The sequence below is a fragment of the Haliotis rubra genome, unplaced genomic scaffold (assembly GCF_003918875.1).
Source record: "Haliotis rubra isolate DU_JTF1 unplaced genomic scaffold, ASM391887v1 Scf956, whole genome shotgun sequence".
Taxonomy (NCBI): domain Eukaryota; kingdom Metazoa; phylum Mollusca; class Gastropoda; order Lepetellida; family Haliotidae; genus Haliotis; species Haliotis rubra.
In genome coordinates, this window is record NW_025767697.1 from 22,013 (window position 1) to 39,070 (window position 17,058).

Below are 17,058 nucleotides of genomic sequence, written 5' to 3' on the forward strand. Positions count from 1 at the left end.
TATATAATTTTGAACACACCTGACATCAGGGAAACACATCATTCGACAAACATATATGGTAGAGATTATACAGAAGGAACCGTGTTACACAAACCGAGATTCTTCCAACAAGGATCTTTACTTTCAAGGTGACCCGTGAAGATCTGCAGATCCGGATTAGAATTGGTCATCAGCGACCCATGCTTGTCCTAAGAGGCGACTAACGTGATCAGACGGTCAGGCTCGCTGACCTGGTTGACATATGTCATCGTTTCTCGATTGCGTAGATCGGTGCTCATGTTGTTGATCACTGGATTGTCTGGTCCAGACTCGATCTTCTACAGACCGCCGCCGATAGCTTGAATATTGCTGAGTACTAACCGCAGTACTCCTAATCAGAAAGGAATCCAAACATATGTCCACAAATGGATAAACTAAGGGTTACAATAATCACCCATCTCAATGTTGTAGTAATCCTTCACAACAGGTGCTGCAGACTGTGTTTCAATTCTCTCGTACAGTGTATCAGGTTTTGTCACATTGTTCTGGTCCAGCATTTCATAGATAGAGCCACCATCTGTCTGTGTTGACACAGACTGTTGGCAAGTAGCTCTGGATTCATACTTGGACTGCCTTTGTTTTCTGTTAAGACAAAAAAAACTGCTGTAATACAAAATAATAAATGTCCGGGGCACGTCAACCAAACCTCCCTTTAAACCACAACAAGAAAGCTTTTTAAACAGATTTCAGATCTTACCCATGTTATTCAGATATTTACTACATCCAGTAAACGTTCAGGTCACCATATGAGGTCAAGTTGTAGAAACATGTTGTGATATTATTACATGAACTGCAGATTGGTGGCAACTGTTATTGATGTTGTTCAACTCAAATTGGAATTTGAAAGTGAGTCTGAGATCAAACTTAATTATTCTTGATAATCATTTACCTTATCAGCAACACAACCACTACGACAATGACAGCAACAAGGATCGCCGCTATCAACCATCCGGCGATTAACAAACCTGTAATGAACACACACACAATAATGGGTACGTTAGACATCAGTCGTCTCTTTTGGTTATTGCAGATGTGTTCAGTCGCGGTTTCCATGTAATATTTGTAATAATTATTATATTTATATACACAATTATACTTCCGGGTTTATAGACAGTTTCATTTCTACAACTTCGACCCATACATACGTTGTCAATTTCTTTGAAAGTTTTGTCACACTGAGACCATGGGCGAATACTTTCACAGATGAGAGAGAGACCCATAACTGTCCAGTATGTTTTTAGAATTGAAAACCAAAATACGTATGCTTCCTGTCCCATAATTTAAACGTGTTGAAAGGACTGACCATGCTTACGCCAATTTTGGTACAGTTGTTCTGCGATGGTGTAGAATGCATATTGCCAACAGAAATCATTAAAAACAAATTACCAATTGGCAATTACCACCTTGTATCAAAAGCTCTTGCATACTATCGAAAAGGACATACAAACTAACAGTCAAGACACAATTCAGTATCTTAAGTGTACTTGGTGTCATATTAATATCAAAATGCCATTATCTAACTGATCACTTCGATAACTTGAAACTATCTGTGCACGTTTCTGTCTTGTTTGCATTATCTCATTGTTCTAGGACAAAATGATACAACGGTTCCTTTGTAACTGTAGGCTACCTCCGCAGTGTGGATACCGCTTCTGTATGGAGGCCAGAAGATATGTTTTTCGATCTTCCAGCTGTGATGTACCAAAAACATTACTTGTTACTCTGTCTGGCGCTCGGCATTGTTGTGTGAAAACAAAGAATCGTTGGCTTTTAATGGGATCCACTCCTCTCTGTGACTGAGTTGCGAGTATTACATACTTCAGTGCATATTGCCAGTAGACGTATTACAATGGGACATCATTAAAACCAAATTACCAAATGGCAACTACCTCCGTCTATCCATCATTCCATGCTATCGAAAGTGACGTACATGTATAAAAGCTAACGGTAAAAAGAAAATTCAGTATCTTAAGTGTACTTGGACGTCGTATGAATATTTAAATTCCATTATCTGATTGATAACTTCAATAACTTGAAAATGCAGTCATACGATTTTATGCACGTTTCTTTCTTGGTGTTTGCGCTATCTGATTGTTTTAGGACAGAATGTTACCACGGTTCCTTTGTAATGAAGGTTACCTCCATGGTCTAGTGGATACCCTTTCTATATGGAGGTCGGGAGATCTGTTTTCCGACCTCCTGGCTGTGTTATAACCAAAATACATTACTTGTTACTCTACCTGACCCTCGGCATCGTAGTGATAAAACAAGGAATCGTTGGCTTTTAATGGGACCCACCCCTTTCTGTGATGTAGTTGCGAGCATTACATACGTCAGTGCATCTAATTCGCGGAATATCTAACAGTATAATATCATGAAGCAGACAGTGACTTATTTTACCTGAGACAGGCATGTCTTTTCAGTTGACACCGTTAACCACACAATTTTGTTTATTTAGGCCCAACATGCCAATGAAACGAGTCGAGTGACACATGTTTTACTACATTTTACCCATCTTATTTATATTTTTATATATGTACATAAATGTGAATGCGCCGTTAATACTATAGATACGTACAAGACAGATATCCCTGCGTGTTAGAGTATAAGGATATCTATCTTCGCATATAATTAGCAAATTCGCACAAATGATAATTAACAATGTTTTACAAATCAGAAAATTGTAACTGTTAGATACAAAAGAATGTAAATTGAATGCATTTATATGGTCATGATTTCGAATTGTAATAACACATGTGGTGGTATATCACATTTTATGTACAGATATGAAACAGTTTTAGGTCCTATGAGGTACGTTTGAGATGTTCATACCGGGGAAGGACGTGTGTTCCACTGTTGTGCCTTCAGGTTTACTGTCATCAGTACCAGATTGAGTGTTTGTGACGGATGGGGTTGATCGGTTTTCTGACGATAACACTGTTGTCGACCCTGTGGTAGACGCCAACACAGTAGTGAATGTCGAAGTAGACAAAGGTTTAGTTGAACTAGGTGTCGATCTGGAAGATGAAGTGAAGACATGAAGTGGTGATGTTGCGAGTGATGCTGTAGTAGTCGATATTGATGAGGAAATGACATTAACGGTTTTCGTTTGCGGTGGCGTTGTAGTTGATGGAGTTAGTGTCGTCGTTGTCGTTGTAGAAAGAGGGCATTCTATAGATACGCTGGCCTCTACGGATCGAAGAAAGATAATGTCAGAGGCTATGTGATTATTTCAATAGATTTTATAAAATCATAAAGATATACTAACATTTGTTGTTTTTAAACTATTTTATTCAAGTGACCAATCCTGCGAATATAAACCGCTAAAATGAGATTGTATTGCAAATGAATCATAATGTAGATTTGTTTCATCTCAAATCATGAGACTGCGTGCCAGCTGTTTTAATCATGTGCTTTTATCTAGAGACGGAAGCCATTCTTCACAAAATCATTTATCGATTTAGTAGTATGATAACACTTGAAGGAAAACCAAGTTCTATGGATAGTCAACTTCTTTATTGAAATGAGTGCACTTGATCATTACGTTGTTATCCATTTTATGGCCTACATGTTTACTGCCATTGAAGTGAAAACATACCTGTTGTGATTACCAGAACCTCCACACAAAACCTGATATCTGGAGAGTTGTAGGCAAAGGAGACTACACTGGTACCTGGATACATAAATTGTTTTGTCGTGGACGTCCATCCACAATCTCTCCTTGAGCCATCGGTCATTGTCAGTGTACCTCCACACGTTGTTGCATTGTTAGTCACGCTGACAGGAGTAAAATACACTGACGATGCAACACCCGTGGTAGTCAGGTAACAGTCACATCGCTGTACACCGCCTGCTGGAGATCCGTGTAGGTAGAAGTGATCGTCCGTGGTTGAGCCTCCTTTACACATCTCTACAACTGATATCACATATACGCTTGGAATATGTTATGGTTACACTTATACCGAAGTAGTAGCAATCTTCAAAAGCCATTTAATAAGCACACAATATTCCATCTTTATCACAGTTTAGGATTATAGGATTATTATTGATAAGATACATCAGACACGTACGTATGTGCAAAAGGGATCGTTCATAAATTATTGCTAGGGGAGTGATGATGGTTTTAGGGGTGGGGGTAGGGGTCATCAACTTTGTACACATGAACTATGGGGTTAGCAATTTTGTACATAAGTAATTAAGAAATATAGATAAATACTATGGCTTAATGTTTTGGGAGGGTTGTCATTAATTTTGTACATGACATGCAGGGGTCACTTACTTGGTACATAACATTTTAGAGGGGGACATACACAATGCACATGCTTCTCCATAAAAAATCATCAGCCTAAGTCTGGGCTAGTACGAGCAGTCACACAGACGCTTACACCTCGTAATATGAGCGAAATATGCGACGTTACTTTCACCTCACCTCACCTTTCAAAGCTGAATTTCCCCACATGCTGCCACTGCAGTAAACAAAACAAAATAGTTGCAAGTATTGCATAATACAAGCATAACCGCATACAGGGGAAAATTAACGATCGTATACATACAAAAATAACTATATTCTGAGGCACATATTCGTGTTAACGTCACACGACAAGGAAGAAACAAACAATATAGTCCATTACTCACACTGCTTGAACCACTGGGCATCAGGCTTCAACACTTATGCAAATTATCAGCAGCATGTCAGTAGCACCTGCATCATAACAGTAACGAAGGAAATACTTACCGTCATTGATCATACTAAGATGAGAAACAAACACATTATAATGACTCGAGATGCCATGTTTCATAGTCCGTGTTCCACTTACAGCCTCCCTATATTGTACTTCCTGGTATATATGTGTATTGTAAAACGCTATTACATAAGTAGTCATCCGTGAACGGGTTAGCCAGGTATGACATCAACATCTCCATACGTAAGTATCGTTTACATGAATGGGTAGAGATCCCAGTGAAGTTAATGCAGGTTTTAAGGCAATGTGTGGGGTTTCAGTTGAACATGGGTGCTACATCAGTAAATTGGAGTTAGTTGTACACTGTGTGTGTTTACAGTTCATTATTATCCTCATCTTGCTTCTACACAGCAAAAAGTTAAGCACCCCTCAAATGAAAGCTGAATTATCGGTATATGTCGGAACAAAATTTCAGTCCTCATGATGGCAAATCAAAGAGTGGTATATTGGTGATAAAATAAGGTGTTACTGATTAGAAAATGTCTCTCACGAACGCAGCCACATGCACGTGAATCCCGCCACCCATGTGTTGCACACACCAAAGTTTCAAACAACCACAAGCATTGGGTATTTAAGGATCGGTATCGACTTCATTATCACTGTTTTCGCACTTCTGATTGACAATGGCACGAAGGAGAATTTCCGAGGCATTGAGATGGCAGATCATTGGACTTCATCGGGCAGGACTTTCTTACAAGGAAATTGCAAGACGAACTCAATTCCACTACACCGTAATAAGCCGTCTGGTGAGGAAGCATGCGCAAACACATGATGTAAAGGACCGTCCCCGTTCTGGAAGACCAAAAGCTACCACGCCCCAGGAGGATAGAGCTCTGTTACGGCATGTGAGACGCCAGCCTTTTGGTTCAAGCACCCTTCTGAAACAGGCCTGGTTACCTCATCGCCGCTTGAGCAACCAGACTGTGAGAAACCGCCTCAAAGCTGCTGGATTAAGAGCCAGAAGGGTCATCAGGCGTCCACAGCTCACAAATCACCACAAGCGTGAGCGTAGGTTATGGTGTCAGCACAGGCAGAGGTGGAACCTACGGTCATGGAGGAGAATACACTGGACCGACGAAAGTCGTTTCCTCCTGCATGTTGTGGATGGGAGAGCCCGCGTATGGAGGACTAGGAATACACGTCTTGCCCCCAAGAACATTTTGCCAAGAGTACCATTTGGCGGGGAATCCGTAATGGTTTGGGGTGGGTTCTCCTACTACTGTAGACTGGATTTGGTGACTATACAAGGTTCACTCACAGGCGCTCGCTACATTCAGGAGGTTCTGGATCCTGTAATTATTGATCATTTCGATGACCACAGACTTGCCACAAGACCCTTGTTCATGGACGACAATGCGAGACCTCATCGTTCACATGCTGTAAACCAACATCTGGCAAATAATGCTGTGACACGAATTCCCTGGCCATCAATGTCTCCTGATTTGAATCCCATCGAACATGTTTGGGACATCATGGGGCGTCGGGTACAAAGAAGGAATCCTCCTCCACAAAACCTGGGGAACTGGAGGCAGTTCTTCACGAGGAGTGGCACCGGATACCGATGGAACAATTAAGGAACCTGGTTAGGGGTATGCCAAGAAGAGTGGCTGCAGTTCTTCAGGCACGTGGTGGCAGCACACGTTACTGATGTTTTGTGATTCCTGGGACACTGATCCACTTTATTTAAGCTGCTTTTACCGGGTGGCACACCCCAAGACCTTGAACTGACGATACTTAAACACACATGTCTTTTGGCTGCAATTCCATTTCAATTTCACTCTGTGTTTTCATGCACTTTTAGTGCTCATACCGTTACAAAACTTCTGTTCCAAATGACCAAATGATTGTTCTTTTAATTAAAATTTGTTTTGCTTCTCTTCTTTTCTCAGTTTTATACCATGCATCCATGAAGTCCACCCATCTGTGAGAAAATCAGGGGGTGCTTAACTTTTTGCTGTGTATATATATACTCATGTCAATAATGGTTGTCACCCCCTCCCCACCCCAACCCCACACACACCTCACACCCCAACCCCACACCCCTCTCCAATTAAAAAATGAAGGGGTGACAACAATTATTGGCATGAGTATAATTCTGGCATAATTTGTGTGTTGTGATTTAACTTGTTTAAGAGTCAATAAAAATTGTGACAGAGTAAGTACAATGTCAGTAGACAATAGGAGTGGCAGTGATAATAGCAACAAAGTCAGTGATACTATATTGGCTGGATATAAAAAGTGAAAATGATGTCCACACAACTGCGGATCTTTATGTAATGGGAGACGACATATACAGTATAGATATATGTAATATATAGTTTCATACACACACACACACACACACACACACACACACACACACACACACACACACTCCAACCATGCAAATAGACTGTATTAACCGACATTGCGGATAAAACTGACTGACTGAGTTTGGTTTTACGCCGCTTTTAGCAATATTTCAACAAAATCACGGTGGGGACACCAGAAGTGGGCTCATTGTACCCATGTGGGATTCGAACCCTGGTCTTCGGCGTGACGAGCCAACGCTTTAACCATTAGGCTACCACACCGCCCTTGAGGATAAACGACGATGCACTCTATATAGGACCACTTTCCACCACTGATTACTGTGCACAATGTAAGAGAGCAAAGGAACATTTCTGTTGTGATAGGTGATGAATGAGTCAGCCTGAACAATTTGGACCTAAGTATTGATTTATAAAATATGAAATATAGAAATAATTATAACCATATGTCCAAGCTGAATTCCAAGTCTGTTTATGATGAAAGATATTGGTCAAGGACAGTTTTCATACACTTTGACAGTCCAGGGAATGTGTTGGTTCATTTGTATTGTATTTATCTAGAAATTTGATTTAATGTGTAAATATAACAAATTTCTAAGGTGGCAATTCATTATTTTTGTTCAGCAATGATAAAGAACGTACAATATCGATAAATGGGGTTATTAAGAGAAACTGCACCATGTCGTTGTGAATTCCAATAATGGAAGTCGGTGTATTTGTCAAAAAAGAATTGACGTCATCGTCAACTTTGACACCCGCCTTTGGACCAACTTATTATCACCTAAGTATTAGGATTTTACGTACGTTTGAATTTTTCATTCGTTGTATTGTGCATTGGTTACTGCAAACATCTGTAACAACTTGCATTCGATGCTCTCTATGACTACTGTTTGTATATCAGAGAACGTCATATGACTCTGCTCAAAAGGTGGTTGATCAAGGTTGCAAAATTGTGACAAATGTATAGTATGCATGTGTACTCATTTCCAAATGGCACTTCGGAAAAAATACAATTCCCCATTGTGACTATTACCATATGTTCCCGTGTTTTTCAAAACAGATGCCGTGTTAATGATAGGGCTCACAGTTTTTCGTATACCTGTTATCATTACGACATCGACAATGTTCATAATACGGTCGCAATTAAAAATATATTTTTCTTTCGGTAGTAGCAAAATCAGGACCCCGTTACACAGAGCTACCGTAGCGCTACGACTATCGTAGCCTATGTTACAGTATAGGAGAATTTTTAACTTGAGTCGTAGCGCTACGATAGCGCTGTAGAAACAGGGCCCAGGGTCGTATGTGCGGAGTAATGCCCTTTGTATGTGAATGAGACGTGCCAACAGAAAACTTCGGAATGTTGGAGTTTCTGGACTATAGGGTCAGGAACTAACAGTGTTTCAGTGTGTATGCATTAATGGTAAATTATCTTCACCACATTCCGACTGGATTTGCTGGTTTCAAATACCAATGTAAAGGCGTTTGATCGAAAGAAGACATCAACCGAAGGTAAAACAATTCCATTATTTCTGTGCATGATTTGCTAGTGCCTACAAAGGATGCCATTCGACTCCACTGGCCTACCTAAGAATCCGATATAAAAGTGACAGTGCATGCTTGAATATTCTTAAAAAATGCATAATAAAGCGGCATCAGGAGCGGCATCACTGACGCCAGAATCAGGATGCTTTAGTTGCATGTGTGGGCCATAGCCACCATTGGCATACTGCAACTTATAAACATTGCCACAACGGTACGATTATGAGAGGCTAGTCATAACAAGTTGCTGCTCTTAAATGTTGCATGTGTTGATCTTGGAAAGCCCATTTCAACATGGTAGAGGCCCCGTTGAGATCCTAATAACTAACCCGCAGTGAAATATGCAGTTAATATGCTAAGGTCTTACAACCATATTGCCAATGACATTTGACTGGTGATCTTTTGTCTGGTGGCAAATACTCAATATTGTATACAAAAATAGTAAGTCCTAAACAAGGACATATCTGTGTAATCACATCGAGTTTTCCTGTGAAGAGTTACACTATTTTCGTCCTCAATACAATTGGACAATAATGTCACGATTGACCACAATTATATGTAAACTCTGTCAAAAAGAAACGCAACCCCTGTCCTCAGATATGAAAAATTCGTTTGAATGAAGTTATTGCTTCCAAACTAAATTTTATTCGAATGTATTGAAATGATACACGTAATTAATGAAGATTACCATCCAAACAACTGCATTTGTACGCATAAGTGTATTTTATTGCTTATTCCGTCACAACGCATGAAATGATCCTCATGGTGACTTCGCACAAAAAACACATGCAAATCATGAAAATGGCGGTTAATGTAGAGAGGTGTATAAAAGCCCATGTGCTTCCGTATTATATTCATTCATTTGTCGCCGAAAAGCTGTGTTAAAATGCCACGATTGAGTGCCGCCGACCGAAATATCGCCATTGGTCGTGTATTTCAAGCCGGAGAAAGTTTGGAACTGTTGCACGGCACCTAAATGTTCACAAAACAACGATATCCCGACTTTGGAGCCGCTACAACAACTTCAATTTGACCAACGATCGCCCGAGAAGTGGAAGGCCAAGAATCACGACCCCCTTCCAAGATCGGTACATCCGGGTCCATCACCTGCGTAATCGGCATGCCTACCAACCAGGTGGACTGCCACACAAATACCAGGTTTGAGGGAGAGTGTCAGCTCAAACGATTAGGAACCGTCTGAAAGAAGCGGGTTTACGTGCCTGTAGACCAGTTGTTGGACCTGTACTACGCCCCCTACATCGACGCCGACGACTCCAGGTGTTGCAACAACGTAAGGATACGGACTTTACAAAACTGGAGGCGAATCTGGTTTTCTGATGAATCACGTTTTTCTTTTGCAACGTCACGACGGAAGACAGCGTCTGTATAGGAGACGTCATAAACGTTTTGCGCCCATCTGCGTCCGACGGGTGGACAGATTTGGCGGAGAAAGCGTCATGGTTTGGGGAACCATCTCATACAACCAGAAATCAGACTTGGTGATCGTTCCAGGGAACCTGACAGCCCAACGTTACATCAACCACGTGTTAGAGCTTCACCTTCTCCCGATTATTGACCAACAGACACAGATTTTCAACGGGACAACGCCCGGCCTCATACTGCACGTGCAACAATGAACTTTCTGCAGAATTCCAACGTCAATGTCTTGCCATGACCTCTAAATCACCAGACCTCAACCCTATTGAACACCTGTGGGATACTCTGGATCGACGCGTACGTCAACGTCAGCCGCCGCCACAGACGCTGCAACAGCTCACTCGCCGTTGCACTGCAGGAGAGAGTGGAGAGCCATTCCCCAGGAAAGAATCCGGCGTCTTATCCGTTCTTGTCCAAGGAGATGCCGTGCAGTGATTGCAGCGCGTGGTGCTCTTACGAGATACTGAGAAAGACGCCCCCTGGTGACAAACTGGTGTCTGTGAGATGACTTTTGAAATGACAATTTTAAACATGCCCATCTGGGTTATTATTCTGCCAAATTTCAGACTTCTGTCTTAAATAATAAAAATGCCGTGTCGTCCTAAAACTTCAGATCAAAATCTCTAAAATACAGGGTTGCGTTTCTTTTTGACCAGAGTTTACAATTCATCACACGATTTATAAGCTGACAAAACAAAATCAACAAAAGAAATGAAGACCACGTTTGTGTATAGAATAGGGCCTGTAAGTCTCGCAAGGCGCTACTTCCGGGACTAAGCTGGTTCCCGGTTCCCTTTGCGATATGCGAGACGGGGCCCCGCTTATTTCCGGTTCCAGATTTCCGGTGACAAGCCAGCCTCGTTCCTGGGATCTGCTGTGCTAACGCTTTCGACACTGAACCCCAGCAATCACAAACGAATGGCGGCCATCACTGCTGGGCGACACGCCATATATTTATTATAGAAAAATCCGAGAACAGGTGGTTAGAATTTGTTCATAGCATTTTCACCCATACTATGGCAAAGCATACGTCACCAGAACAACGCCCTAAGTTACTTTTAGTGCACGAAAAGGTTAGTTATGAATTTTCGAGACACGAAAGTCGAAATGTAAATAATGACACACACCCCATTTTCAACTCTAACTCGTGCGTTGTATTTTGTGTCAGCTCGCTACTGTCTCGAAATCGTAGGCATAAAACATGGATCGGAACGACCACATTGATTGAATATATACTACCCATCAAAGGTTTAGACTCACTAGTGTAAATGTGGCCACTTACTTCTGTCAACTGTTCTAAACTAGATTTTGCAAACTATTCCATACTGTTAAAAAGTACTGTTTACACATGAAATAATGTGTCGTAAAACGAATTCGTAATGTTGAAAAGACTACTGTCATGAGTTTAATAAAAGTTAGTGAAAAGTGGCGAGTTCTTAACAAAACTTTACACCAAAACGCAGCTGTACACATGCACGATATTTGCACATGCTTTTCAGCATTTTGATGCATGATCCTCGTGTAATTCATCTGCATAAGAAATACACAATGCCATTTTAGAAAGTGGTCAAATGTAACGTATGCTATATTTGGGATTACAAATCCAACTGAAAACAGATTCTAGTACTTTTTGGGTTGAGTTCCATCCGGGATTCGAACCCACAGAGTCAGGCACTAATCGCCAGCACACAAAGTCAGGCGCCTAGACCGCTCAGCCACAGCGGCTTCCAGAAAAATGGAATTCGGGCAACTGGTAGTGAAGACTGCGGACTTTGTGTACCCCTCTGATAAGTGTTACACAATGCCATTTTAGCCTGTGTATTTCATAGCTTTCGGCCGTGGGAGCCGTGCCAAATAACTCTTATCAGAGGGGTACACAAAGTCCGCAGTCTAGACTATTCAGTTGTCCGACTTCCATTTTGTCGAAGCCGCGGGTGTCTGAGTGTCTAGGGCGTCTGACGTTTTGCTGTGCTGGCGATTAGATGCCTGACTCTGAGGGTAATGAGTTCGAATCTCGGATTGGACTCAACCAAAAAAGTACTAGAATCTGTACTTTACTAAGAAAGTGTAATCCCACATATAGCATACGTTACATTTGCATAAGGTTTGCAGTTGGTTCCTCCAAGTAAGTAGAGAACTTCATCTCCGATGTAACCATATATACATGCATAACATATAGTGAGTCTAAACTTTTGATGGGTAGTATAGTTAGCATCTTGATTTGTGAAAATTTGAGGGCGAAAATATCACCGATTATGTCCCGTATCTTCCGTCGTTACAGGGTAGGTTTAGCGGATATATTTTCGATCGCCTAGTGAAATAACTAGGGAAGGCGTTTAGATCCATTTGAATGATGTGCCGACAGCTTTTGTCTTCTGATATTTTGCCCCTGTATTTTTGTTGATAGGAAAATCCATTTATTATCTAATGTATTTAAAGGCATAATGAGGAAATAATTGATAAAGTTCAGTCCACTTTTTTTAAACTGTCGGTGTGCTTATAAAATTGTCGACTCTCAGTGATATAATACAGAAAAATATATTCCTTATTTTGATTTACTTTGGCACATATTATTTGTAAAAATAATTAAACAGATCCACTCATGTAAATGTACATACATTTTCACATTAAGTGTCGGAATCGGTTTTCAAAACAACATGAAAAAGTTATCATACCATTATTATTCAGAAACGTTTATGATTACAATAAACATGGTGAATCAAATAATCTGTATACACAAATATATTGCTCAATTCAATGAATTTGACACATTTGCTATACATGGTGATATTAGAATCGATCTGATACATGTCAATCATCATATAATTTAATATCAGCAATTATTCAGCCAGTTAAGTTAGGTTAAATGCTCTTTTTGCTTACCTTATTATACTTTACAGCAGTGCATACATACATAGTACAACAACAATCAGTGATTTTCCTTTGAATTTCGGAGAATTTGCTCTGTATTTGTATGTGTTGCTCTGAATTTCACCTTGTGATTTCAATACCAATATGTTCCAAAACTGAATGTACCCCATTCCTCACCCCGCTCCAACCCAAGATATAGCTACATTTTTTATGTAACAAGAAAACAGTCACATACTGAAATATAAATAACTGTTTTTTAACAAACTTGAGCCCCAACAGGGACTGTGTGTATGTATGTGCTTATTTCAGACAACGCAAACTTTCCTTTTATGACTGGGCTCTTCAGAACAAGCTCAAACATACACATACACATGCAGTTATTAATATTTCATAATGTGTCCGTTTTCCTATTGCACAAAATACTGTAGCTATATCTGGGGTTTGAGTGGCGTGGGGAACGGGGTACATTCAATTTTATATATGTCATAGTTATGTGATTTTCCATATCCAGTATATAACACGCCAATGATCTGATGTGTAATCAACTTCGCTGTAGCATCACGCAGATGTTGCCATACCATGACTATTGCTATACTTTTCAAGATCAATGCCTGTTTCATCACAATGATCAACCCGATGCAAAATGGAAGAATAGATATGGATGTTATATTGAAATGATATATGCCAAATGAATAAAGATAAATATATTCTTCTTCTTTATTCAGTATTTTTGAAAGCTCTTACTTTGTTAAAAATACATGGTTGAATTAATCACTCATGTGTTCGAAATATATTAGATCTATTTAAAAAATATTATTAATTGTAGAATGTGGTAACAGCCATTTTCTGGTTACTATTACTGTTCAGTATATATCCAGCATACAACAGGAGAAAATGGGACATAAAAATCGAACTAAAGTCATCAATATTTGCTAAAATAAAGATGCTAACTATATTCGGTTAATGTGGCCGTTCAGGTCTATGTTTCATGTGTACACGTTCGTGACAATAGCGAGCTGACACGAAATATCAACGCACATGTCAGTGTTGAAAATAAGGTGTGTGTCATTGTTAACGATGACTTTCGTGTCTCGAAACTGCTTAAATAACGTTTTCGTGCACTAAAAGTAACGACGGGCGTTGTTCTCGTTGCGTATACTTTGCCGTAGCTATAGTATCGATGAAAATGCTATGAAAAATGTCTAACCACCTGTTCTCGGATATTTCTATAATAAATATATGGCGTGTCGCCCAGCAGTGATGGCCGTCAGTCGGAAGTGATTGCCGTGGTCAGTGTCGAAGCGTTAGCGCAGCAGAATCCTGGAGCCAGGCTTGTGACAAGCGTATATTCAAGAACCAGTTCTGGTTCCTAATTGCGCGACCGCCCAATATGACTTTTCTAAACCGGGGCAAGTGTTTAACCATGCTTGGCTGTCACAGCTGTTGACAGTCGTAATAGTTGATACACTATCTCATGGATATGACAACCATGACTCCATTCGAAAAAGTATGACCTACTTACGGGCTCTGTTTACATTTTTCTCATAACAATTAACGCACGCAGCATAGAATTGCATAATTCTTTGATCCATAATAACACAAGGGTTACCATGAACCTATGAAGTCATAGCCTAACGGTGTTCCACCTGTTTCCTTGTACACCAGGGTTGTGGACTGTTGGCATTGTAACAGACGGCTGCATCAGTCAACAATACGTACCTTATCATGATAACATCAACAAGGTCGTTTTTTAAACATCCGTATCAGTAAAGTTCAGCAATTGACAACAAGGAAAAATGTGCGATCCGATCAAATGTTAAGACACACTGTGAGCAGCACTTTCCTCGTACCTTTACCATAAAAATCCAAAACGAGAACGGGACAATCTACATCCTTGTCGGAGTGTGTTAAAACACATTCACAGTGACACCCCAGAATGAACAGGTTCTTGTCATTGATATATAATGTAACAAAGAATGAATCTGTCGGTTTGTTTGTTTTCAAAGGATGCATGCGCATGACAATATACCAGTATTAAGAGCATTCAATTCCAGGACATGCAACGGGTTGTTTGCACCCAAGTATTCAATTGCATTATATAAAATTTGATAATTTTAATTACATTTATAAGTATCTAAAATCTGTCAACATTCCTTCAGGTGTCACATCATCTTGGCCACAAGTATTCCCGTGAAGCGCTGTCGATGATGATAAAAATGCAATTGAACATGTATGACATATGGCAGACAGGAATACGCCAGTGAGGATATGATAAGAAACCACAGTCCGTTTCCTGAAACTTGTGCTCTCCGTTTTAATACAACCCCACGTGTTATTTCATCAGAACTGTCATACGTATTTAGCAACCAAACAACAAGTGGATACGCCACAGATGTTACAGGTCTTACCAATCCACAAGTACACGCACATATTGCAACTGAAGGGATGTCACACTCACGTTGTCGTATTTGCGTCGTCATTCTCAAGACGTCACAGTCATATCATAACACCTACGTGACCGCATTCACGCCGTTACACTTAATACGTCATACACACGTTGTTACACTAACTACGTCATACAGGCGTTGTTAAACTAGCTACGTCATACACACGTTGTTACACTAACTACGTCATACAGACGTTGTTAAACTAACTACGTCATACACACGTTGTTACACTAACTACGTCATACAGACGTTGTTAAACTAGCTACGTCATACACACGTTGTGACACTAACTACGTCATACAGACGTAACTGCGTTACACTAACTACGTCATACTGCGTCACGCACGTTGTTAAACTAACTACGTCATACACACGTTGTTACATTATGTCAGAAGCACTCAACTGCGTCATACACACGTCGTTACACGTTGCACTATGTCATACACACGTCACACACACGTTCTTGCACTCACAATGTTATGCACGCGTCCTTACATTATGTCAGAAGCACGTCCTTACACTAACTGCGGTCTACACACGTCCTTACACTCACAATGTTATACACACGTTGTTACACTATGTCATACACACGTCCTTACACTAACTACGTCATACACACGTCCTTACACTCATAATGTTATACACGTTGTTACACTATGTCATACACACGTCCTTACACTAACTACGTCACACACACGTCCATGTACACTCACTATGTTATGCACACGTCCTTACATTATGTCAGAAGCACGTCCTTACACTAACTGCGGTCTACACACGTCCTTACACTCACAATGTTATACACACGTTGTTACACTATGTCATACACACGTCCTTACACTAACTGCGTCATACACACGTCCTTATATTATGTCATACACACGTTGTTACACAGTGTCATACACACGTCCTTACATTATGTCATACACACGTTGTTACACTAACTACGTCATACAGACGTTGATAAACTAACTACGTCATACACACGTTGTTACACTCCTACGTTATAGACACGTTGTTAAACTAGCTACGTCATATACACGTTGTGACACTAACTGCGTCATACACACTGTCCTGATACACGTCCTTGCATTTACTATGTTATGCACACGTCCTTACATTATGTCATAAGCACGTCCTTACACGGTCTACACACGTCCTTACACTCACAATGTTATACACACGTTGTTACACTATGTCATACACACGTCCTTACACTGACTGCGTCATACACACGTCCTTACATTATGTCATACACACGTTGTTACACAGTGTCATACACACGTCCTTACATTATGTCATACACACGCTGTTACACAGTGTCATACACACATCCTTACATTATGTCATACACACGTTCTTACTCTGTTATACACACATTGTTGCACCATGTCACACACACGTCCTTACACTAACTATGTCATACACACGTCCTTACATTATGTCACACACACGTTGTTACACAGTGTCATACACACGTTGTTGAACCATTTCACGCACACGTCCTTTCGCTAACAATGTCATAAACACGTCCTTACACTAACCGCAGTCTACGCACGTCCTTACACTAACTGTGTCATAAACACGTCCTTACGCGTACGCTACACTTACATGTCACATTATTATAATCAAGCTTTTGACCCGTTTTGGGGAACTTGATTATACCCTTCA

At 40.4% G+C, this 17,058-nt stretch overlaps 1 protein-coding gene across 1 annotated transcript; it reads right to left on the bottom strand.

Annotated features, from left to right (window-relative positions):
• Nucleotides 1-280: 280 nt before the first annotated feature.
• Nucleotides 281-4,693, bottom strand: LOC124265015 (location of vulva defective 1-like). The gene is made up of 6 exons (XM_046699800.1): nucleotides 4,675-4,693; nucleotides 4,474-4,505; nucleotides 3,638-3,955; nucleotides 2,872-3,228; nucleotides 929-1,004; nucleotides 281-621 (listed from the first exon to the last, which is right to left on the bottom strand). Exons 2-6 carry the CDS (start codon nucleotides 4,496-4,498, stop codon nucleotides 414-416), a joined length of 984 nt encoding a protein of 327 aa, XP_046555756.1. The 5' UTR covers nucleotides 4,499-4,505; nucleotides 4,675-4,693; the 3' UTR covers nucleotides 281-413.
• Nucleotides 4,694-17,058: the final 12,365 nt, after the last annotated feature.

Bases quoted from the DNA above. Each gene is read 5' to 3' on its own strand.
- LOC124265015 (XM_046699800.1), bottom strand. From the start codon at position 4,498: ATGTGGGGAAATTCAGCTTTGAAAG. The intron at 3,956-4,473 runs GTGAGGTGAGGT...ATGTGATATCAG, and splicing joins GGGAAATTCAGCTTTGAAAG to TTGTAGAGATGTGTAAAGGA. The intron at 3,229-3,637 runs GTATGTTTTCAC...TTCGATCCGTAG, and splicing joins GGTTCTGGTAATCACAACAG to AGGCCAGCGTATCTATAGAA.